The sequence below is a fragment of the Clupea harengus genome, chromosome 3, assembly GCF_900700415.2.
Source record: "Clupea harengus chromosome 3, Ch_v2.0.2, whole genome shotgun sequence".
Classification (NCBI taxonomy): Eukaryota; Metazoa; Chordata; class Actinopteri; order Clupeiformes; family Clupeidae; genus Clupea; species Clupea harengus.
The window spans coordinates 19,062,118-19,087,117 of record NC_045154.1 but is presented as its reverse complement, the minus strand read 5'-3'; the positions used below and the strand labels follow the sequence as shown (position 1 = coordinate 19,087,117).

At 45.1% G+C, this 25,000-nt stretch overlaps 1 protein-coding gene across 1 annotated transcript in view; it reads right to left on the bottom strand.

Annotated features, from left to right (window-relative positions):
• Window positions 1–25,000, bottom strand: part of ano3 (anoctamin 3) — a 71,772-nt gene that overhangs the window by 16,839 nt on the left and 29,933 nt on the right. Inside the window, exons 3-11 of the mRNA XM_031564853.2 lie at window positions 13,093–13,229; window positions 12,307–12,459; window positions 10,782–10,882; window positions 10,417–10,461; window positions 9,923–10,057; window positions 5,056–5,162; window positions 1,974–2,029; window positions 1,315–1,436; window positions 842–976 (exon numbers count right to left, since the gene is read on the bottom strand). Of these exons, the coding sequence (XP_031420713.1) occupies window positions 842–976; window positions 1,315–1,436; window positions 1,974–2,029; window positions 5,056–5,162; window positions 9,923–10,057; window positions 10,417–10,461; window positions 10,782–10,882; window positions 12,307–12,459; window positions 13,093–13,229 (991 nt within the window). The remainder of the gene's footprint in view (window positions 1–841; window positions 977–1,314; window positions 1,437–1,973; window positions 2,030–5,055; window positions 5,163–9,922; window positions 10,058–10,416; window positions 10,462–10,781; window positions 10,883–12,306; window positions 12,460–13,092; window positions 13,230–25,000) is intronic.

The following is a 25,000-nucleotide window of genomic DNA, read 5'->3' as shown; positions in this document are numbered from 1 at the left end:
AAAGACTTTAGTACGTGTCTGCCCTCTCTTGTATTGAAGCCATCTGGTTTGGTGCCACGGGATGAGTCCTTCTGATAACAACCACTCATCATCCCTCTCATACACTGACAGAGACAGCTGGCAATCTTTAAAGGTCTGCGATAATACTGTTATGGAATAGAGAGTATTATTAGACTGAATCACACACGGTGACAGTAAGGCGTGATGGCGGTGGTGATTTAATAGGCTTTTTTCAACCTGTTTTCTTATCTTTGATGTTGAGTGTGTTCTGACAAGCAAAGCAATTCTGTTGCTCCTTGAATAAGGATTCTGTACATAACTTCTACTACTACTTCTACTACTACCATCACTTGTACTTACACCGGCACTCTACATATACTTATGTTATATCTGCACTACCTACTGCTATTGCTGCTCATGTTCATCTATCAATACTGTTCATCTGCACATATCTTATTTCATACTGCATATATCTTATTTATTTATATATTACTACCATACATATAAACATACAAACGCACTTTTCTGCTTTTTTTGCACTTCTGGTTAGATGCTAAACTGCATTTCGTTGTCCCAGGACTTCTACTCTGTGCAATGACAATAAAGTTAAATATAATATAATCTAAATCTAATTTAATAATTTCTTATTTTACTCAACATACACAATACTCTTACATGTGTGCTCAGTTCATACTACAATAACTCACTAACTAAACCAATTCAGTTAATGTAATGTTTCAGATCAACAACCCAGTGCGTTACTGTTTATAGTGCATGACCAGCATGAGAATAGCAGGTTTATAACTACATACATTAGAGGCATGCTGTGGCATACACGAACCTGACTTGACTGGAGTCCATGGTGAACAGGCCATAGAGGAAGACAAAGAGACCAACCAGAGCTGCAGGAATCAACATGCCTGTATACCAGCCCAGCCAAGCAAAGTACAGGCCAATCTTCTCCCCAAAGTACCGTCTGGACGGAGGGAGAGAGAGAGAAGAGAGAAGGAGAGAGGGAGAAAGAGAGCGAGAGATTGGGCCATGCAGGCGATGTAGTCTAACGTTAGTCTTAGCTGATGTGGTATTGTGTTGGGTTCGGCTGATCATGTCTAAAGTTAATGTTGGCTGATGAGGTATGATGTTAGGATGAGCCAATCAGGTCTAAAGTTAGTGTTGGCTGAGAAGGTATGATGTTAGGATCTGCCAATCAGGTCTAAAGTTACTGTTGGCTGGTGAGGTATGATGTTAGGATCAGCCGATCTAGTCTAACATTAGTCTCCCCAATCCCCTGCAGAGGTGTAGTGCTCCTCTGACCTGATGAGATCCAGGGGCTGGTACTTGTACCAGATGCCCCAGCGTGCCCATCTCTCGTACAGCAGGTGCCTGTGGTTCTGAGCCCCATGCGTCTTTATGGGATGTCTGCTCTTGTAGCCGCCCTGTCACAGCCAATCAGTGGAGAACAGGACCAGTCAATACAGTCTACAGTTTAACCATTACAGCGTTGCACACGTACACAGAGCATTCTGCACTGCAAGAGGGTGTCACTTGTGTTTCAAAGCTCACAGAAGATTCACTGGTAACTACAGGACTCAGGAAGTACACCGTACCTGTAACACACTGTGTAGGACAACAAGCAGTTTAGTGTCTGTTTTTTTTAATGATTCTTTAATCAGTGGAGACTATATGGTTCTCTATCACTACTGAACAAGACCAGTCCATATAGTTACTTACACAGTTTTGTGTGTGTGTGTGTGTGTGTGTGTGTGTCTACTGTGTGGAGGCCACATGGTGAACTTATGAAAGTATATCATTACAGTGCATGACAATTAGTGTATTTTCCCATAAGTTTGATAGCGCAGTTGTGTGTGTGTGTGTGCCGTGGTGCTTGTGTGTGTGTGTGTGTGCCGTGGTGTGTGTGTGTGTGTGTTTAATATTGTCATGATGTGTTTACTGTGCGGAGACCACTTGATTACCTCATGGGGGGGAAAGGCTGCCTCATAAGTGCTGTTGGTCAGTAACCGATTGATTCCTAATCACAGAGCGGACACACAGGAAAAAGAGCACATTAGTATCATAGTGATCTACTCATTCATTTAGCTAGAGCTAATCTTATTGCAACACTAGGAGTCTTCAAACAAGTAGGCTTTGATAGGTCAAAATGGCCTTTTTACATCAACATTTACTCATTTAGACTAAAAACATTTTTTTAAGCAGCTACAAAAACAGTGTAAGCATATACATGATATTGAATTAATTTACACAAATGTGGTCATGCTTGCCTTATGCAGTGTTGGGTTAAGGTAAATGATAATATTTGGAAACAGCTTGTCACTTAGTAGAGAGGTGTGAGGCTGGGGTGTGAACCACTGAGCTTCATTAAATCACTCTCCACAGAAACACAGAAAGTCATTTGTGTGCGCTGGGATTTCTATTTGATATCTTCGTCACTTAAACAGTCTGACTGTGTGAAACTAATGAAAAATCTACATTTGGAATGCTTAGGCCATTCTAATCATGGCCTGATGCACAATGTAAACACATCGCTTTATTCTGCTCCCATGAGAATACTCATCCGCATATGCAGACTCCCCACTAATCACACTGCACACAGTGACTGAGTGTCTCTCTCTCTCTCTCTTTCCCTCTCTTTCTCTCTGTCTCTCTGTCTCTCTCACTTTTCTGTTCCTCTCTAATCTTTTCTCTGTCATTTTATCTCTCTACTCTATTTTCTCTCTTACTTTCTTTCTCATCTCTCCTTCTCTGTCTTCCTGTCTCTCTTTCTACTCTCTATTCACCTTCCTTCTCTCTCTCTCTCTCTCTCTCTTTCTCTTTCTGTCTTTCTCTATTTCTCTCTTTCTATCTCTCTCTCTCTCCTGCTTCCTGGCAACAGTGGCTTTCATGGGCTGTCTCTTTCTTCTCCCATCTGCAGGTGTTTGCCATTAGAGAAGGCTTTGATTCAGAGGTGCTTCACCCATCACCCCTGAAGCTGTCTGGACTCAGTGGATCAATTGGAAATGAATTTGCACTGACTGTGTGGCCATAAACAAACTCAGCTCACAACAGTACGCACCTTCCCAGGAGCTCACCGATTGGACAATCAACATCCAGCCTCGCTGGCCATAATAACTAAGCAGTGATAGACAACAGAGGCGCGGCACTGTTGAGAAATGGAGGAAACGTGACTGCTCAAAAGACACACACACACGCACACACACACACCCACACACACACACACGCATACATGCATGTATGCATGCATGCAGACACACACTCAAAGACACAAAACAGAAAAGCAAATTACACACAAAATCAATCTGAGAGACCAAACTTGAAGACACACACACACACACACACACACACACACACACACACACACACACACACACACACACACACACCTAACTAAACATAGTCCTAACTAAACAACCAGACAACCACATAGTGTCACAATGAGCACATACAAACACACTCACACAAAGAAAAAAGAGACAAGACTTTCTTCATTGAAACTGATTAAATATTGGGATGCTGCAATCTGAACCTAAAAATTGACGCTTGGACACACGTCTTGAGGAAAAAGACGGGAACAGAACCGGGCAGTTTATTTGAACAATCTTTCTGTTACACTCATGCTGTATCCGCAACCAACCTGACACCACCCGGATCCACACGTCACACACACACACACACACACACACACACACACACACACACACACACACACACACACACACACACACACACACACACACACACACACACACACACACACACACACACACACACACACACCACACGCACACGCACGCAGGCATGCAAGCACGCACGCACGCGCACACACACACACACACAAACACACACCTCACACGCACACACACACACAAGACAAACAACGGAATGGAACACACACAACGGAAGACGATGCACATACAAAAAAGACTTTGTTATCACATGGGACACAGCACAGCACTTGGCCACACTGTCGGCCAGACAGGACTCTGCTGCTACAGCTCTCCAGAAACAACCACACTCAACCGCACCGCCTGCTCCAACAGCACCGTGACGGAGAAGATGGAACAGAGTGTGACAGGACGGACGATGTGACAATGGGCTGCCGCCATGATATTAGGTAACAAACACGTTTTTGTGTGTGACGGGAATGGCACTCTGTTTTGCATGGTGACAGAGGGAGAGGCCTACGGCAGGCAGAACAGGAGAGAATGACAGAGGGATTTCCTGGGGATTTGTGCCTGTGTGCTAGATTTGACCTGCTCTGGCCGTAAGACTGCTGGACACCAGTATTAAAATATTAACATTCTAATCCAAGGGCCTTCCAAGGACCAACTTTAATCAGTGAAGCATGTCACAAGCAGGCCAGACACGAGAGATGGGAAGGACGCGGATTTGGAAAGAGGTGGAGGAATGCCAAGAACAAAAATAAAACTCACTTTTATAGTCGTTGAGTGAGAGACAAAAATCAAGGGGAGAGAAAGACTGAGGAAGAGACTGCGGGAGTGAGAGGGGCAGCGTGGAGACAGGGACGCAGGGCGTAGATCTGCAGTTCTTCACATGACTTTACAATACCAGTGAATAGCAGTGAGCTTACAATGACCTGCCCAGGGCCGCCAGTGAGCCCCCACTCTTTACCAAGCTAACTCACTGGCCTGTTTAAAAACATCCACATCTCATAAACCAGCCTGAATAAGACTATTGTATAACCAAATCCAGATGCTTTAATCTGCAGTATTAAGCTAACAGTTAAAGCACATTTGGCCAGCTCTTTGGCCTGGGACCTGATGTGCCTTGCAGGGGTGTCATAGAGAAAATCGCTGCGTAGGCAGGAATCACGCACTGAGACCATGCCTGCATCGCTGCTATCCCTGTGTGTGGGGGGGGGAGCTGTATGTGTGTGTGTGTGTGCATGTGTGCGTGTGAGTGTGTGTGTGTGTGTGTGTGTGTGTGTGGGGGGGGGTTGGGTATGAAATATGGGTGTCTGACTTGTAGGAGTCTGATGAAGTATGTCTAAGGGAGGGGTGATGCTGGTGCATCTCTTACCCATCTTAGACTTGCCGTCCTCATACTTGGTGCGCTGCAGGACGTGATGGACGATTCGGCTCCGCGTGGAGTTGGAGAAGAACGTCTCTCTGTTGTTTATGGTGAAGCTGGAAAAGAAAGAAAGAAAGCACATGGCCTTTGTTACATAAACAGGATTTATGAAGTATTGCAATGCGTCTGGATTCAATGATTAACACAAGTTCTATCCAGTTCAAACTCATCATCAAGTTCAATTCAAACTCTGAACATTCATTTTTCATATGCAGGACAGTTTGTAGACAATCTAGGTCATTTACAAGACAGGCAAGAGTTCAAATACAGTACATATTGTACTCTAGCATTTAGAGACAGTTGACATATTTACGCTGCTGGAAAGATTGTGACTGCATTGGTAACTGATATTTAATGTGCCAAAATATCATCGTACATCGTCCCATAACATTTATAGAAACACTTCTCCAAAAGAGAGAGAGAGACTATCTGTGAATTTGAGGTCACACACATGTTCACCATCGCTGCACTATGGTGGAGATGCGGTGAGTCTGTGTAAGTAGGCCTGAACTTAAAACCACAGCCCTCTGATCCCAGCAGGCTGACTGTGTTATGGGGCACAGCGGATTGGGATTGAGAGGATTCTGGGAAAGCTGCCGTCTGCCACTGAGCTACTGCCGCTCAATATATAAAAAGCAGAACAACAGAAGAGAGAAAGCAAGGGAGAGATGCACAGATAGATAGATAGATGGAGAGAGAGAGGGAGAGAAAGAGAGAGAGGAAGAGAAAAAACAGGCAGATATACTCACAGATGAGAGAGAGAGAAAAAAGAGAACAACAGACACATAAAAAGAGACAGACAGGCAAACAGATAGAGTGATAAAAAAGATAGATAGAGAGAAAGAGATAAAGAGAAAAGAGTAAATCAGAGCTACATTGAAAGACAGATAACAAAGAGGATGAGACAGAGAGAAAGAGAGAGAGAGAGAGACAGACAGACAGAGACCAAAGAGAGAATGAGACAGAGAGAGATAGACAGATAGAGAGCGCGAGAGAGATTATAAGTGTGTGTTCTGCCCTCTCACAGCTGTTAAAAGACAGCGATGTCCTCTAATAATTATATATTTTTCTTTCATCACTTCCTTTCTGTCTGCTATGAATGCTCACACACAGACAAGCACACGCATACAAATCACATCGGAAAACACACACCCACGCGCACACACAAACACACACACACACACACACACACACTGCATTAAAGTGAACATCTGTCCCTTGTGTCTGTGTGTGCGCGTTGCTTTGTATGCGTGGGGATAAAGAGAGAAGCTGAGGATGCTGGTCCTAGTTTCACCCACACAAATTATTAATTTCATTTAATTTCATTTAATTGAATTAAAATAATTAAAAAGTATGATCCAGTGATCAGAATGCCAACATTAAGAGGAGGGATCTGGTATGACTGGTACGCTCATTCTGCATATATTGTATTTAAAAAAAGAATTCGAGTTTCAATCAGTGTTGTCATCAGAGGAACATTAGCTTACTGGCTTTTGCTGTAGTCCATTAATATTTCATAATTCATAGTGTAACGTACACTTTAGCAGTATGTTGAAAAAACATAACAGACCTTCAAATGCCTTGACTGACCAATCGGAATGGAGTATTCCGTAGAGCTTTGTGATTGTGCCTGAAAATAGTGCTGAAAGTTACCAGACAGGTGTCCCAGTGGTACGCTAGTTATCAGAGGCTCTGAATTAAACATGAAGTACATCCGCACAGATTTCTAAACAGGTGAGGACACGGAAGGGTAAAGACCAGGGGGGTTAGATGATAACAGCGCATAGCTGAGTGGACAGGCCTGCGTTGGCACAGGGACAACCTCTATTAATAATGCTGCATCACACTCTGTTAGAGATACAAGTATTTACGCTGAAGGGAAAACATCTTTAGCCCCGTAGTGTCATCCAACATAGTGTAGTTTGATGCATCCTGTTTCTCTATCTTATCGATACTCTCTCTCTCCACAGAGATACACGTTGCATGTGTATGTCACTCACAACACTTTGACACCTCTCTCAGAGCACCAAGGTGTCGATGTCAGCTTATGTTCTGAGATGTGTAGTATTTGAAAAGAACAGTGTTTCTATTTAAGAAGCCATTGACCTATTAAGGCCTGCAGTATGGCCCGATTAAGCCCGTCTCCATTAAGCACAGTAAAGGTAGTTAAAGGGAGGTTAATTACTGTGAATGTCGAGCGACACGGTGGTGGTCTATCTCTGGCTGTGTGCCTGGGACTGTAGCCTGTCCTTGTCCGGGCGTGTTGCTATTAGTTACCCCGCAGCTGGGGAAGTGTTGAGACAAGTAATTACTCTCTGTTTGAGAACCGCCTGAAAGATGTTTCGCAGGATTCTATCTGACAGGCACAGGGGCTGTACCTTTACCCTTGCTTAAAGCAACATTAGGAGGGTTTCTGGACCATGGGAGTCACTTGATAATGTAAGAACAGCTTTTACAGCAAGCAAATCTCCATCATACATAAGTTAGGTACTTCTATTAGTGCAGGCTGTGTTGTTGTTGTTAGTTTTGCAATGCAAATCTCATGGCTGTTAGCTTTGTTAGCATGTTTTACATACACATACTACATTTGGCATCATCTTCAAATTCAGTTTGCTGGAATATTGTAATGTAAAGAACAGATAAGCACTGTGATAAACATGTCATTCCAACAAGATGTCCAGGTTATGCACTATGTAGTTCTTTGGTTATCAGTGCCAACATGCTTTTCAGGTAGGTAGCTCGTTAGTATTAGGCCAAAACTCCATAATGCTTCTTTAAAGTAAAGTTCATGTTTTACTAATTATCTACTGCTGCCACCTCAGCATGCTTACTGGGCACCGTTCTGAGGCTTTGCCTACTGACAAATAACCTAGGGATCAGGTTGATGAGGCATTTTTTCCTCTTTCCAATGTCAATCACTGCTCTGATGAAGCACATGCCCTTTTTTATGACACAAGCTGTCCAGTCATCACAGCTTAACTATCTGTCGGGATCAAACAACTGCCACTAATTACCCCAGACAAAGCCCAAGCGAACGACTCAACCCTTGCATACGCCATATGAATAGAAGGCAATTCATGCCATTATGGTAATAATCACATGAGCTGGGGCGCGGGAGTTATTAAACCGAACAGATTAAAGGGATGGGATTGAAATGAGGGCTGGCTTCTTGCATCAGCACCGTGCTCTACCTTCCCATAACCCCCCTGAAGATTTGGATGATGAACAGGTTCTTTATTCAACAACGCGGCTCTTCAAATACACCCTTTCTGCTCACACTCCATCATTCTGGCGGTGGTGCTTTGATCTGAGCCTCATCCTTTAAGGCACTCATAGCCCTGGGGGGGCAGAGACAAGCAGCTGTCTCTTCCTCCCCCAAATACTTCCAACTGGACAGGTGTCAGCAAGAGAGATGTATTAACAACAGACATATTAACAAGACATACTGTACCTGACAACATTGGATAGGCAGGCAAAGGAGGTGAACTAGACATAAACAAGAACGGCAAACAATTTGGAAGTAGAAAACGAAACCGTAGCATTTTTTGTAAATCCTTTGAAAACATTCTGAAACTGCACTGTGCATTTGTGCTGTGATGTTTCATGAGTGAGTCTTCAAACAGAACAATCTTTTTTCTGTGAAACTGTCGGAGGTGTTTTGTAAAAAGATGTGCTCATTTCCTGTTTAAATCATGGGGAGAGGAGGGGAAAACAACTCCAAACACCCTTCTCATTGATGTAGGCCTATGTAATGTTTGGAGCACAACATGAAATATACCTGACGGTTCCTTACAAACGCTGCAAGAGATTCCTTCTAAGCTCTGTACTCTCAATCGAATCGAATCGAATCTAAACTAATCTAATGTAAACCACCATTCTGTTATAACGTACTGCCCAAGGAGGTTAAAGACTAATGACTGTGACTGAAAATTCACAACTTGGGTTATCAATTCCCGCTAGAATATATTACATTTGATTGGACAGAAAGTATTCCAAGACCTCTTTCACAGACCCACGCAGAGATGTGGTGAAATATGCACCACTCTGCATCCTTGGGGGCAGACACATCCGTTGATTACACACAATTCAAACTGTGCAATTAGGGATACTTTTCTAATAGTATCGTTTGACCTAGATAATAAATTATCCTTACCTAAAGACAACGGGGAGGAGAGGAGGCTGAATAAATATAATATCATTTGATAAAAAGACAACTTACAGCTGGGAAACAATTTCTGCATGCCATTGCCTTGGCAATGATTTTCTTAAGCGATGTAACTATTTTTATCGGTACTAGCTGAAACAACCGCAAGAATCTTATTATATTGTTTAAAATAACTATTGATTATTGGTGTAATTGTGTGTTGAAAAATAATGCTGTTTAAATGTATGTAAACGTATGTACGATACATGTGATGACTTCCTGTGGTCCGCCTGCAGTGTTATGGTAATGACTGAATCACAGCAATGTTGATACGGTGTGTTCTACATTTACATTTAGTCATTTAGCAGACGCTTTTATCCAAAGCGACTTACATATGTGCGACTTACAATGTATACACATTTTACATTTTACACTGATGGCTTGCTCAAGGACACTTCGACAGGGAATCGAACTAGCAATCTTCTGATTACTAAACGACTTCTTTACCTCCTGTACCACTGTCCACTGTACCCCCAAACCCCCCCATAACCCCCCCCCCCCCCCGTCCCCCTTCCCCCCCTCGTGTGAAAACTGCCTGGTCCAGTGAGGTACACATGAACAGACTGGCGGTGCATTCTGGTTCCGGTTCTGGTGAGGAGGTGTCAGACTCACTGGTGCATTCGGGCTCGGCTGAAGGGAGCCGTGTAGCAGTCCGTGTCCTCCAGGTCGGGCAGGGCTTCCTTGTCCAGCTTCATCGGGTTCCTGGGCAGCCAGCTCTTTATCTGACGACATCTCAGGTGGAAGTGACTGCAGAGAGAGAGAGAGGGAGAGGGGGAGAGAGAGAGAGAGAGTGTGTGTGAGAGAGAGAGTGTGTGAGAGAGAGGGAGAGATAGAGAGAAGGCGGAGAAAGTCAGAAAGAGAGTGTGAGAGAGATAGAGAGAAGGGAGACAAAGTCAGAAAGAGAGAAAAGAGAGAGGGAGAGGGAGAGAGGGAGGAACACAAAGCTAAAGATGTCCTTTTTGAAAAAGGAACAGAATAAAAACCTTTCATGATCTTTAAATAAAACACTGTCACCAAATGTATTTAATTTATTTATAAATCGCATTAAACAAAGCAGAGACACTGTGGACAAACAAACACATGACACATCATCAGACAGCACCTACCTGCCCATCGCTTTCTTCTTCCAGTCTGAGAAGTAGCATTTTTTCCTTGAAAAAAAAAGACAAAAAGTAATTAATGGCTGAATGCTGGGGCAAATTTTGTGTGTGTGTCTGTGTGTGTGTGTGTGTCTGTGTGTGTCTGTGTGTCTGTGTGTGTGTGTGTGTGTGTGTGTGTGTGTGTGTGTGTGTCTGTGTGTGTGTGTGTGTGTGTGTGTGTGAGAGAGAGAGAGTGTGTGTGAGTGTGTGTGAGTGTGTGTGAGTGAGTGAGTGCGTGTGTGTGGGTGAGTGGGTGAGTGGGTGAGTGAGTGTGTGAGTGTGTGAGTGTGTGAGTGAGTTTGTGAGTAAGTGAGTGTTTGAGTGTGTATTACCTGAAAGGCATCCGGATATTCATCTGTTCTGCGTATTTACACAGGATGTCCCAGGGGGCGTGGATCTTCACGAACATGATGTCGTTATCGGTCAACGACGGCTGAGAATGAGGAGAGAAAGACACTTCTAGAAACTTGAAACTGTCAGCAAAATACAGACATCCTTTTGTTTAGTCAGCCATCTCAAGACAAGAAAATTACCTGGACGCTTGAAACGGCTAATACTTTTACTATAAATAGACTGTGTGTCTCTCTCTGAATGCACTGGAGAATAAAACCGCCCCCTCTCTAAATTCAATTTCATTTTAAATCAAATATTTTATTGTTAGGCTATATGAGATAGGTTACTGTTATCACAAGAAAAGTTATCTCAGAAATGCACAGGTAATGTCATAAAAAATGTCATTCTCGGCCCCATGAGAATAGCTTTTTGTCTCCTTAAACGATTTCTGGTAGAAATTCTGAACACAGTGACTCTCACAGAGTTGTTTTTGTTTGTTTTTTTTTAGAGGAGGGGGGGGGGGGGCTGAAGAAGTGTCCCCCCCCCCCAACTCGTTTCTCAATCAGAGCCAGGGCTGCTGGATTAGAGCTTACGGCATTCAGATGCTGTTGGGGAGGAGGCTCAGGATCAGGCTGGCCTAATCTAAAGGAGAGCTTTTAAGCTCATTAACAGGCTTTTCATGTTGTAGGCACGGGCGAGTCACTACGACATTTTGATTAAATCAATACCAATCTCCAGCTGAGAAGAACCACAGGTGTCTTGGCTTACCGATACTACGGTGGCCCTGAGGGTCAGAACACAACGACATTTCACAAAACACAACAACTTTTCACGAAGATTAAAGAAACGAGAGTAGAAATTACATTGAATTGTCGCCAGGGACTTGGGTTCTGTCCAGTCACAAACAAGAAGTGTTTCCCAAAATGTTGTGGCCGTTTTTAAAATATATTTTTGTGTTTTCATGCGTTTTCTGACATATCATTGTGTTTGGACCCTTAGGACCACCGTACTCAACTCAAGTAGTCAAGAACCAGGTGCACCTGAGGGATTTGATCTTCTCAATTTTTTTCACGCCAGAATCAAACAGCAAATCAGCCCTTTCTGATATCTACAGCATCCCACCTCATATTTACATTTGACAAAACTGTTGATGTTAAAACAATCTAGCATGGTTTAATAACATTATCTTCTTTTAACAGAAACTGAATGAAAGGACTGAGCAACACACTGATTTGTCAAGGGCCACAGGTTTGCTGTTTGCCTTTGCTCTAGCAGACTGTTACTGATAAATATAAATGAAATGCACAGTATACTGTATTATTGTTATTGCCATTGTTATTATTGTTATTATTGTTGTTGTTGTTGTTGTTGGTATTATTGTTAAATTATTATTGTTTTTGTTGTTGTTGGTATTATTGTTAAATTATTATGACTGTTGTTGTTGTTGGCATTATTGTTACATTATTATGATTGTTGTTGTTGTTGGTATTGTTACATTATTATTGTTGTTGTTGTTGTCATTACCTCCTTCTCCAACATGAGTCCTTCTGCTCGCAGGTTCCTCTCGAAGGTGCACCTCTTCTCCACCTGAGGGCTGGACTTCTTGTAAACCAGGATGTAGTCGATGCGCTTCTTCCCATCCCGGAACAGGAGACCCGAGGGCCGAGGTCGGGTGTTCTAGAACAAGACATGACGTGATATCACTTTTTAACCTATACCTTTAACCTGACCTCTGTCTGTCAAGTATTAGACAACACTCATGCGCTCTTGCACTCATTCAATTTCACTGAATGTGCATGGTTCAAGCCGCAGCAATATAACACAACACACATATTATCTATATTGAAGAAGTGGCTGTTAAATTAGTGGATATGTTTCAGAAGTGATTGCAAAATGAGGGATTTAATGGCAACCAAAGTTCATAATTTTTTACCAGAGTGGATACAATTCATTGACTTTAGCTAACACTTTATGGTGTGTTCTGGGCATTAAGCTTGGTATCCGGACAACATTTCTGCCCGTGATTAGCCACAGGACAGTGGGCAGTTGGCGGGCACAAACCCAAGGGTGGCGATGCTGTGCCAATACTTCCCATGTGTGCACAATATAATTGTAATAATAATATGATATTTCTACTTTTCCTTCATAATAACCTTATAATTGAGGGCTTATAAGCATTTTCTATTTCTTCTGAACAAACGCTGCAAGCGGCACCTTTATATTCGAACCATCTGGCGTACAGCAGGCCTCTCCCCCATTAGCGGAGCGGTAATGTGGGGGTGGTGATCTTTAAGCCATGTGAGGGATTACCTTGACAGATTTGACGGATTCGGAGCGGAACTCGAGCTTGGCTTTGAACACAGGCTTCTTGATGAGGAGCGTCTCCTCGATTCTAGACTCAAAAACACCCGCCTCAGATACCTCCACATACTGGTCCTTTGGTGCGTCTGCCAAACACACACAGACACATACAAGCGTTTAACACAGACACACACACACACACACACACACACACACACACACACACAAACACCAGCAAACAGCCAAATACATCATGAAACAGTTGGAAGGGGTAAAAAAATAAAACAGATACAAATTAGACCAAAAACAAACACACTATCAATGAGTCATTTAGATTTTGTTTGTCAGTTAGTCAAACGTGATCACACAAACAGCAAACACACACACACACACACACACACACACACACACACACAAACAGCACACACAAACACACACACACACACAGACACACACACATACACCAGCAAACTTGATCACACAAACAGCAAACACACAGCCGAACAGATGCCAAGGAAGAAAACTACAGACAGTTAAACAGAGAAACAATTATACCAGTACAAACAAACAGAGAGAAAAGCGGTCTGAACCCGAATACAAACACACGTCATCCTAGTAGAGTGAAATGACAGATGGATGTTGTGATCATATAATGTGGAGCATCAGCACAGGCCCTTTAACAGTTTCACAGCGAGGGGAAAACATCCAGTGCCATCATCATGTCAAGTGTGTAAGATGGAGAAGATTTCAGATGAGCTCTAAAATTCTATTACTCATTATTAAATCTGAACAGTTTAATAACTGTGTAAATCTACATTACTGGGATGAGTATACTTCTGATTGTTTTTTACCACTATCCCAAATCCATGAAGAACTGAATTAAAAAAGTTTTACTGTAGTGTAATTATGACAAATACTCAGTCAAAGACCCTTCAAATAGGCGTGAACTATGAACTGTAAGATCTGCCTCAGTCCTGGAAAGAGTATTGTGTGTGGCTCAACAATCATATTTCACAACTTACATATTTCCATTACAGTTTTTCTCCATTGCTTTGGCTCATTTCACGAAACAGAAATGACATTCTCAAAACAACATGTGCAAACCTCCAAACCACTGTGCACTTGTTCACAACAGATTTTAATTTCTCATTCCTTTAATCAAATTGCAATTCTATTAGCACATTCTTGTAAATGACAAGTGAAATTGCCTACAGTTTGCACAAATTTCAAATGATTTAGCACATCTTTGCAAATGGTTAGGTTCAATTGCCTTCAGTTAGCCCAATTACCAATTGAATATATCTTGCTGGTCTAAATTGACTGTTGCTTCTCACTCAAGTCGTTGTTCTCTGCAAAACATGTTGGCATAATTTCCTTGTGTACATCATCACCTGCACAATAGTTCACTCCACTGTCAAAATCCTTCAGGCACATAATACCATGAAAAACATCATGGTATATACTGTAATATGGATCTCTTGGATCATCGGTTTAATTTTCAGGTGCAACTAGAACTTTACTAATCAAGGGGGAGATTCACACATCCGATCACCAATCACACGGTAAGTTTAGTTAGCTGACAGGTCCTATCCAGGAGTATAAATTCTTCCATCAAATATCTAGAGCTTGACCAAGTTCAGTACAATTTATGAACATAGAAGCACCTGGCCAGGGAAACAACCAAGGGCAACTGCCTGCTCAAGGAAGAGGAGGAAGAATAAGAGGAAGAGGAGCAAGGGTGGATGTCCCAGGCCAGCGCGGGGGCAACATCACCATGTGTACTGCCATTTCAGAGAATGGTGTAGTCACCCACATTCCCAGTCTTGGCCCATACAACACCCAGAAGCTCCTGGTGTTCTTGGACCGCCTGCACTCTGATCTTATCCCTCTACATGAGGGGGGTTTGGTAGGGCCTCACTTGCCTACATTTGTTATTGTGTGGGACAATGTTAGCTTCCACCGTGGCCCGCTCATCAGGGCGTGGTTCACTGCCCATCCAAGGATGCTGATGGTGCTCTTATCACCTTACTCCCCATTCCTCAATCCTATCGAGGAGTTTTTTTTTGCATGGAGGTGGAGGGTCTATGAGCATCGGGCTCTAAACCAGAGGTCCCTTCTCCAGGCAATGGATGCTGCTTGCGTCGATGTCACAGCAGATCAGTGTAAGGGATGGTTGTGGCATGCACGCCGATTCTTCCCCCGTTGCATAGCAAGTGAGAACATCAGATGTGATGTTGATGAAAATCTGTGGCCAGACAGACATGAGCGCGAGAATGAGCAGGAGAGTGAGGACGAAAACTAAACTTCAGCTTTGCTTTGCTTTCCTACTGTATGTGCTGTTACAGTAGTGTAGGCTATACATCATTTTAGTTTTGATGTGCTTATTGTTTGACAGTATATTGTGCTGTACACATTTTTTGTTTCTGTTTGGCAATTACTGTAACAATTTCCATGGCAGTATGAGTGCAATACAGTATGTGATGTGAAACCTTGTTGGCTCCTCTTGAATTACATAATCTTTTTTCTGTTTGATACACATAGTATTCTGGAAAAAAAGACATCTACTACAGTAACCATTCAGTGTCAAAGGACTAAGCCAAGATTGAAATGTGCACATGAGGGATATTTCTATGGCCCACTGCCATACTGACAAAACATCTAAACGTTTTGACCTGCAGTGTTTAAACAATGCCAAAGGGACTTTTCATTTTGGGGGCACTGACTATTTGTATGAGAAAAGGAATTAGTTTTGACTGATGAGTTGTCTGTTTTGGGAGAGATATGACCTTTTGCAGGTGTGCCATAGTGTTTTGCTAAACCATCTAGGTTATTTTGGCAAATGTATTTAAAGCTTTGAGAATGTCCTTTTTTTTTCGAGAGATGAGCCACAGCAATTGAGAAGGAAATTTTCATTTTGGGGGCACTGACTATTTATATGAGAAAAGTATTTGGTTTTGAAGCTTGAATTAACTGTTTTGGGTGAGATATGACCTTTTGAAGGTGATCTATGTAGTTGTGCTGAACCATATAGGCTATTTTGCCCAATGCACTTAGAGCTTTGAGAATGTAATTTCTGTTTCAAGAATTGAGCCAAAGCAATGGAGAAAAACTGTAATGTGCACACACACACACACACACACACACACACACACACACACACACACACACACACACACACACACACACACACACACACACACACACACACACACACACACACACACACACACACACACACACACACACACACCTCCATTAATATGCATCTCAGCAGTACTACTTAACTGGCTTATTTTAAAGCTACAATAAAACCAGAGGATGGATCATCGGGAAACTCTCTCAGTCTACAGTGTCTCATTTCTTAGAAGCTCGCTGCACACTGAAATCCCCAGTCCCTCAGTGCCCCTCCCACAGCTAGTGTCTGCTTTCCCCAGACTGCTGAGGCCTGAGAGGCCTCGTCTTATTCAGCCCTCATTAGCGCATGGTCTCGTCATCCTGCCCAATTAACACACACACACACAAACACACATGCACTTTAGCACACACACACACACACACACACACACATTTGCATTAATACACAACACCCTCACACACACACTGTTGCATAAACACACACACAAATATAAAGATAATGGATTGCAGTTTTTCTCCATTGCTTTGGCTCAATTCTTGAAACAGAAATGACATTCTCAAAGCTCTAAGTGCATTTGGCAAAATAGCCTATATGGTTCAGCACAACTACATAGATCACCTTCAAAAGGTCATATCTCACCCAAAACAGTTAACCCAAGCTTCAAAACCAAATAATTTTCTCATATAAATAGTCAGTGCCCCCAAAATGAAAAGTCCCTTTGGCATTGTTTAAACACTGCAGTTCAAAACGTTTAGATGTTTTGTCAGTATGGCAGTGGATCATAGAAATATCCCTCATGTGCACATTTCAATCTTGGCTTAGTCCTTTGACACTGAATGGTTACTGTAGTAGATGTTTCCTTTCCAGAATACTATGTGTATCAAACAGAAAAAAGATTAATTCAAGAGGAGCCAACAAGGTTTCACATCACATACTGTATTGCACTCATACTGCCATGAAAATTGTTACAGTAATTGTTACAGTAATTGCCAAACAGAAACAGAAAATGTGTACAGCACAATATACTGTCAAACAATAAGCACATCAAAACTAAAATTATGTATAGCCTACACTACTGTAACAACACATACAGTAGGAAAGTAAGGCAAAGCTGGAGTTTAGTTTTCGTCCTCACTCTCCTGCTCATCCTCGCGCTCATGTCTGTCTGGCCACATATTTTCAACATCACATCTGATGTTCTCCCTTGCTATGCAACGGGGGAAGAATCGGCGTGCATGCCGCAACCATCCCTTACACTGATCTGCTGTGACATCGACACAAGCAGCATCCATTGCCTGGAGAAGGGACCTCTGGTTTAGAGCCCGATGCTCATAGACCCTCCACCTCCATGCAGAAAAAAACTCCTCGATAGGATTGAGGAATGGGGAGTAAGGTGATAAGAGCACCATCAGCATCCTTGGATGGGCAGTGAACCATGCCCTGATGAGCGGGCCACGGTGGAAGCTAACATTGTCCCACACAATGACAAATGTAGGCAAGTGAGGCCCTACCAAACCCCTCTCATGTAGAGGGATAAGATCAGAGTGCAGGCGGTCCAAGAACACCAGGAGCTTCTGGGTGTTGTATGGGCCAAGACTGGGAATGTGGGTGACTAAACCATTCTCTGAAATGGCAGTACACATAGTGATGTTGCCCCCGCGCTGGCCTGGGGCATCCACCCTGGCTCCTCTTCCTCTTCTTCTTCCTCCTCTTCCACGAGCAGGCAGTTGCCCTTGGTTGTTTCCCTGGCCAGGTGCTTCCATGTTCATAAATTGTACTGAACTTGGTCAAGCTCTAGATATTTGATGGAAGCATTTATACCCCTGGATAGGACCTGTCAGCTAACTAAACTTACTGTGTGATCGGTGATCGGATGTGTGAATCTCCCCCTTGATTAGTAAAGTTCTAGTTGCACCTGAAAATTAAGCCGATGATCCAAGAGATCCATATTACAGTATATACCATGATGTTTTTCATGGTATTATGTGCCTGAAGGATTTTGACAGTGGAGTGAACTATTGTGCAGGTGATGATGTACACAAGGACATTATGCCAACATGTTTTGCAGAGAACAACGACTTGACTGAGAAGCAACAGTCAGTTTAGACCAGCAAGATATATTCAATTGGTAATTGGGCTAACTGAAGGCAATTGAACCTAACCATTTGCAAAGATGTGCTAAATCATTTGAAATTTGTGCAAACTGTAGGCAATTGTACTTGTCATTTACAAGAATGTGCTAATACAATTGCAATTTGATTAAAGGAATGAGAAATTCAAATCTGTTGTGAACAAGTGCACAGTGGTTTGGAGGTTTGCACGTGTTGTTTTGAGAATGTCATTTCTGTTTCGTGAAATGAGCCAAAGCAATGGAGAAAAACTGTAATAAACTTCATTTTTTGACAGAAGCTAATATAGCAACCAAGACCCTGAGTCTAATTTGATGAGGGGGTCAATGCCCTGCCACCCCCTCTGCCTTCAGATTGAGTGTCATAATAAAGTCTGCTGTGCACGCCCCTCCATTGCTATTGATTTAGTGTCTACCACATCAGAGGGCGCTCTGTGCTCGGGGGTAGATATTAACCCGGGCAGGAGACTAAATCAGATCACACACACACACAGGGGAATGTGAGGAATGCTAACTGACCGTAATAGAGCTGGCTCAGGAACAGACATACGCCTCTGATCCTGGACAAAACTACTGGAGGCTCATTAGTTATCTGTGCATCTATATCTGTGCATCTATATCTGTGAATCTATATCTATGAATCTATATCTGTGAATCTATATCTATGAATCTATATCTGTGAATCTATATCTGTGCATCTATATCTGTGCATCTATATCTGTGCATCTATATCTATGAATCTATATCTGTGAATCTATATCTGTGAATCTATATCTGTGCATCTATATCTGTGCATCTATATCTATGAATCTATATCTGTGAATCTATATCTGTGCATCTATATCTGTGCATCTATATCTATGAATCTATATCTGTGAATCTATATCTGTGCATCTATATCTATGAATCTATATCTGTGAATCTATATCTGTGAATCAATATCTGTGAATCTATATCTGTGCATCTATATCTGTGAATCTGTATCTGTGCATCTATATCTGTGAATCTCTATCTGTGAATCTCTATCTGTGAATCTATATCTGTGAATCTATATATGTGAATCTATATCTATGAATCTATATCTGTGAAGCTGTATACTGCACTATAATTGACCTTAATACACTGGCAGGTTACGTGTGAGATCCCTAAATAGTGACATCCCATTCAGCATCACTGCCTTTGTCATCCACGTATCTGACAGTGCAAGATTCAGTCCATTTCATGCGTAACTGAATTAGCCACAATAAACAAAGATCTACGATGCCGTCTCGGTTACTTACGTAACCTCGGTTCCTTAAGCAGGAACCAGATATAACATAATGGTACATGACGTCAGTCATGGCTACAAATCGAAGCATGTATCTATTCACGCCTGAAAGGCCGCGAGATCTGTCAGCGCGCGCTCCTGGCCCCGCCTGCCAGGAGTACTATAATATCATTACGCGCCCTCAGATCTGCCTTGGAAAGAAACTGAGCAAGACAATCAATCCAAGGTAACACTGTACACGCCAACCTTGTTATATCTGGTTCCTGCTTAAGGAACCGAGGTTACGTAAGTAACCGAGACGTTCCTTATCGCAGTTCACTGCGATATAACATAATGGGACCCTATACATTCCCGCGTGATAATACAGTGGCAGCCAATTACACACACCAGCTCTACTGAAGCCTTTGCCCTCATAGAGGTTCATACGGCCGCTGGCGGTGAACATATTAACAGGGCAACCTTTGTCATAGGCGGCAAGGATCGCGATCCTGCGCCTGTAGGAAACCACCCTGGAGTGTTTCATGTGCAACAAACATGTAGACACCGATGAACACACTTATCATATATATCGTTCTCGGGCCAAGGGATTCAGAGATCGCTTGCCCGCAGAACGCTATGAAGAAAACTAGGTTCAGCCACATCTAACATATAGAATCTAATGAAAGTGTGGCGAGAACTCCAGCTTGCAGCTTTGCAAATATCTTCCACTGAGACGCCCTTTAGTAAGGCCCAGGAAGACGAGACCCCCCGCGTAGAGTGCGCATGCAACTTCTCCGGGGGATCTAAAGACAAGCTCTTATAAGACAACACGATAGCCTCTACTATCCAACGGGAGAGGCTCGGTTTTGATAGAGGTCTGCCTTTTGCGCGTGCACCGAAGCACACTAATAGCTGATCTGACTGTCTGAAAGCTCTAGTGCGCTCTGCGTAACAGTGGAGAGCGCGCACTGGGCAGAGTTTATTCAAACGTTCCTCCTCTGCTGACGCAAAAGGAGGAGGCGAGAAAACTGCTAATTCAATCACCTGATTGCGGAATGGGGTTACCACCACCTTAGGTGTGTGTGAGAAGGTGAATTCTCCCCCTCCTCACCGTGGCAAAAAAAAACATGGTGCCCTAAGACTTTTGGACTCCACCCCATAATGGTTGGGGCTGGGCTCACCTGATGCCAATGTGGGAGTTAATTAAGCCAACATGGCTGTGCCCTATTTAAGAGGTGCCTCATTTGCAAGAGGGAGGCAGGCTGAGAGACACACAACAGAGAGGCAGCGGAGAGGAATGATGAGGTAGTAGGGTAAAACACTTCCCTGTTTTTAGAAGGTGTATGTGTTTTCTGTCTAGATGTGTGGACAGCGTTGGCCCTGTTTTATGCCTGTTCCTTTGTGCTGGTTCTGTGTGCCTTGTTTCTGTGCCTTGTCTGTGTGCCTTGTGATGTGTTAAGTTCATGTGTTTATTTTGGTGGCTAGCTATGTACTTAGCTTCGGACTTAGTGCCTGGGCCTAGTTTGGGGGCCTGGCTTGGGCCTTGAGCAGGTGCCGGTACTTGGGCCTAATCGGCCAAGCAGGTGCCCAGGGTGCCACGCACTTGAGTTCCGGGCGGTACGGCCTGAATGGTTTTGTTTGTTTATTTTGAGGGCACTGTTGGGGTTAGTCCCCGTGTAAATAAATAAATATATATATATATTTTTATATGAAAACCATCATCTCCTGCCCTGTTCTTCCGCACTGCACCACCCAGTCCAGTTGCCACATCCCCAAACAACGTGGGGTGACCGTCCGGTACCTCACATTTGGTGGCAGCGGTGGGATGTGACGCGGACCGAGACACTGGAGGTGAGAGGGAGAACAAGACCAGCACCGGCAGGAGATGGCCTACCTGTGGCCAGCCAGCAACAGCGCCGGAGGAGGATCCACCCCGCACCGGCGCAGAGCAGTTGGGCCGGCTTGTCCCGCCACCTGGTGCCGAGACACCAGAAGGGGAGGGAAATGTGAGAAGGTGAATTCTCCCCCTCCTCACCGTGGCAAAAAAAAACATGGTGCCCTAAGACTTTTGGACTCCACCCCATAATGGTTGGGGCTGGGCTCACCTGATGCCAATGTGGGAGTTAATTAAGCCAACATGGCTGTGCCCTATTTAAGAGGTGCCTCATTTGCAAGAGGGAGGCAGGCTGAGAGACACACAACAGAGAGGCAGCGGAGAGGAATGATGAGGTAGTAGGGTAAAACACTTCCCTGTTTTTAGAAGGTGTATGTGTTTTCTGTCTAGATGTGTGGACAGCGTTGGCCCTGTTTTATGCCTGTTCCTTTGTGCTTGTTCTGTGTGCCTTGTTTCTGTGCCTTGTCTGTGTGCCTTGTGATGTGTTAAGTTCATGTGTTTATTTTGGTGGCTAGCTATGTACTTAGCTTCGGACTTAGTGCCTGGGCCTAGTTTGGGGGCCTGGCTTGGGCCTTGAGCAGGTGCCGGTACTTGGGCCTAATCGGCCAAGCAGGTGCCCAGGGTGCCACGCACTTGAGTTCCGGGCGGTACGGCCTGAATGGTTTTGTTTGTTTATTTTGAGGGCACTGTTGGGGTTAGTCCCCGTGTAAATAAATAAATATATATATATATTTTTATATGAAAACCATCATCTCCTGCCCTGTTCTTCCGCACTGCACCACCCAGTCCAGTTGCCACATCCCCAAACAACGTGGGGTGACCGTCCGGTACCTCACAGTGTGTAAGCAGCATTAGGTCGCATAACCACTCTGTCACCAGCGATCGAGAACTGAAGGCACGATGGACTGACTGACAGGGCTTGCATGTCACCAACGCGTTTTGCTGACGTTAACGCCAGCAGCAGCGCGGTCTTTAAAGAGACAAACTTTATGTCCACTGTCTCCATGGGCTCGAATGGAGGCCCGAGATCTGGGGCTGCCCCCTCATGTTTTTGAAAAAAATTTGGGGGTGCGATTGCACTGTGTGCATCGCGGGGGGAGTTGCACAACCATGCCTGGGCACTGCGCCATCTGGGACAGGGGTTAGGACATATGATTGTGGTGCTTGTGAAAACCTGCTTACCGCGCTGGACATGATTTCCACATGTGAGCGACGGGCTGATTCCTGTGGAGGCGGTGTGGACTCCACCGCTCCCCCCTGTGTGACGAGCGGCTGACTGTCACGATCAGGAAGCCTGAGGTCTCCCTCTGCCTCGCCCGCGGCGAGCGGCGTGCTGCCGCGGAGCCTGGGCTGCGCCCTGGGCAGGGCGCGCAGCTGGTTGTTGTGCTGCAGGCTGCGCTGGAGGGCGGAAGGGATGTCTCTGCCAGCCTCGCCCGGTGGATACCTTTGCTGGAGGCGCTGGCGAGCGGAACCCGCTTCTCTTCTGGCCCGGTGCGGGTGTGGTGTGTCCTGAGGAGGACGTCTCACCCGTGCCACTAGAGCGAGGCATCCAAGCCTGGAATACCTCTCTGCTCTTCTGCTGTTCTTCGAACTTGGCAGCCATTGTGACCACTGCCTCCCCGAAGGCGCCCTGGACAGAGACCGGGGCGTCGAGGAGTGGTGCTTTTTCTCTGTCTGACAGCTTAGCCAGTGATAGCCACAGAGACCTCTGGGTAGCCACCGCGGCACCCATCACCCTCCCCAGTGCCTGTGCCGTGCACCGGGTTAGTCTGAGCGACAGATCCGTCGCGCGACGGAGTTCTGCCACAGACGGGTGATCTTCCCCCAGCGACAAGGCAAGCTCAGTCAGGAGCTTTGCCTGGTAGCGCTGTAGCAATGCCGCCGTATTGGTCGTGCAGGCAGCCTGCCCTGCAGCCAAGTAGGACTTCTCTGCCAGCTGAGGCTGGTGTCTGCCCATCGTGGGGGATGCGGACGAGAGGTAGCCCGCTACTGCATCCTCCACCTGAGGAAAAGAGAGGTAGCCCCTCTCCTTAGCCATGTGGAGCTGCATGTAGGGCGCGAACCCCGGCACCGGGGCTCGGCCCGAGTAGGGTATCGCCCATGTCGCCTGCAGTTCCTCGTGCACCTCCTCGAAAAAGGGAATGCAACTGGGAACTGACGCGGCGGAGCCAGCATAGAACTCCCCGTCCAGCAGCGAGGACCGCACACTGGGAAGGGGAGGGAGAGGGAGCCCTAGGCAGCTGGCTGCTCTCAGCGCAACCTCGTGGAGCTGCTGGCCCAGGAGCCGAGACGAGGTAGGAGGTGTCTCCACCCGCAACCTGACGTCATGGCTCGTCTGCATTGTTTCCGCGATTGAGCTGTGCTCATCGGAGAAGTTTAGCAGACTATCATCATCCAGGCTGATGTCCAGCTCGAGCGCATCGTGGGGGATGGGCTGGACACCACTTGGTTGAAGCTCCTCAGCCTTGCTGCCCGCCACCCCAGGGCTGACAGGCGGCGGAGACGGGGAGAGACCCGGGAGCGGAGCTGCCGCCGCAAGGCGACTGCTCACGCTCACCAAGTCCAAGGGTGAAGACGCACTCATTCCTACGGGGGCGTCAGCCCCGGATGGAACTAGTGCAGTCTCCTGGGCGTCCTTGCGCTTCCAGAACGCAAGGCGCCTGGTAGCCTTAGCTAGCGGGAGGCTAGCACAGATGGGACCGACAGGGGCTTCGCCCGAAAACGCGCCCTCCGCGTGGTCCCTGCCTAGGCAGGTCACGCACCGACGGTGGCGGTCGCCCTTGGGACGGACGTGACCGCAGTCGGGGTAGTGTCTGGCCATCTTTAATCAATCTGAAAGTAGAGAAGAATGTTAAAACACAAGCACACTATCTGCAACGAACACGTTGTTAGCAAGCTAGCAGGCTAGTCAGAGACTTAGCCAGCCAGGCAGCAAGGATAGCAGCCACTACTTTCAAAATGAAATTAAGCCAATGAATTTCGTAGCGCCCTGAGCTAGTGAGGGTTAAGGAACCCGGATAACTCACCAACCCGTAGAGAGCGAAAGCACACAAAACTCTTTTGACTGTGGTAGAGCGTTTGAGATATGCTCGGAGATGTTCACTCCGTCTTGCGAAGTTTCAAAAGAGGCAGATCTGAGGGCGCGTAATGATATTATAGTACTCCTGGCAGGCGGGGCCAGGAGCGCGCGCTGACAGATCTCGCGGCCTTTCAGGCGTGAATAGATAAATGCTTCGATTTGTAGCCATGACTGACGTCATGTACCATTATGTTATATCGCAGTGAACTGCGATAAGGAACAGATAAACAGGAACATCAGCCCTCTAGAGAGGTGAAATCCCCTTGTGGCATATTACGCTACACCTTTCCAGAAGAGCCCTCTGACACACGATAGCCCATGAGAATCTATGGTCTCATTTTGACAACACAAAATCAATGGGAGGTGGGCGACCAGTTTATTGGCGATCACTGCTGGGTCGATACTCGCGGAGTTGGGGTTCAGCGCGCTGACCT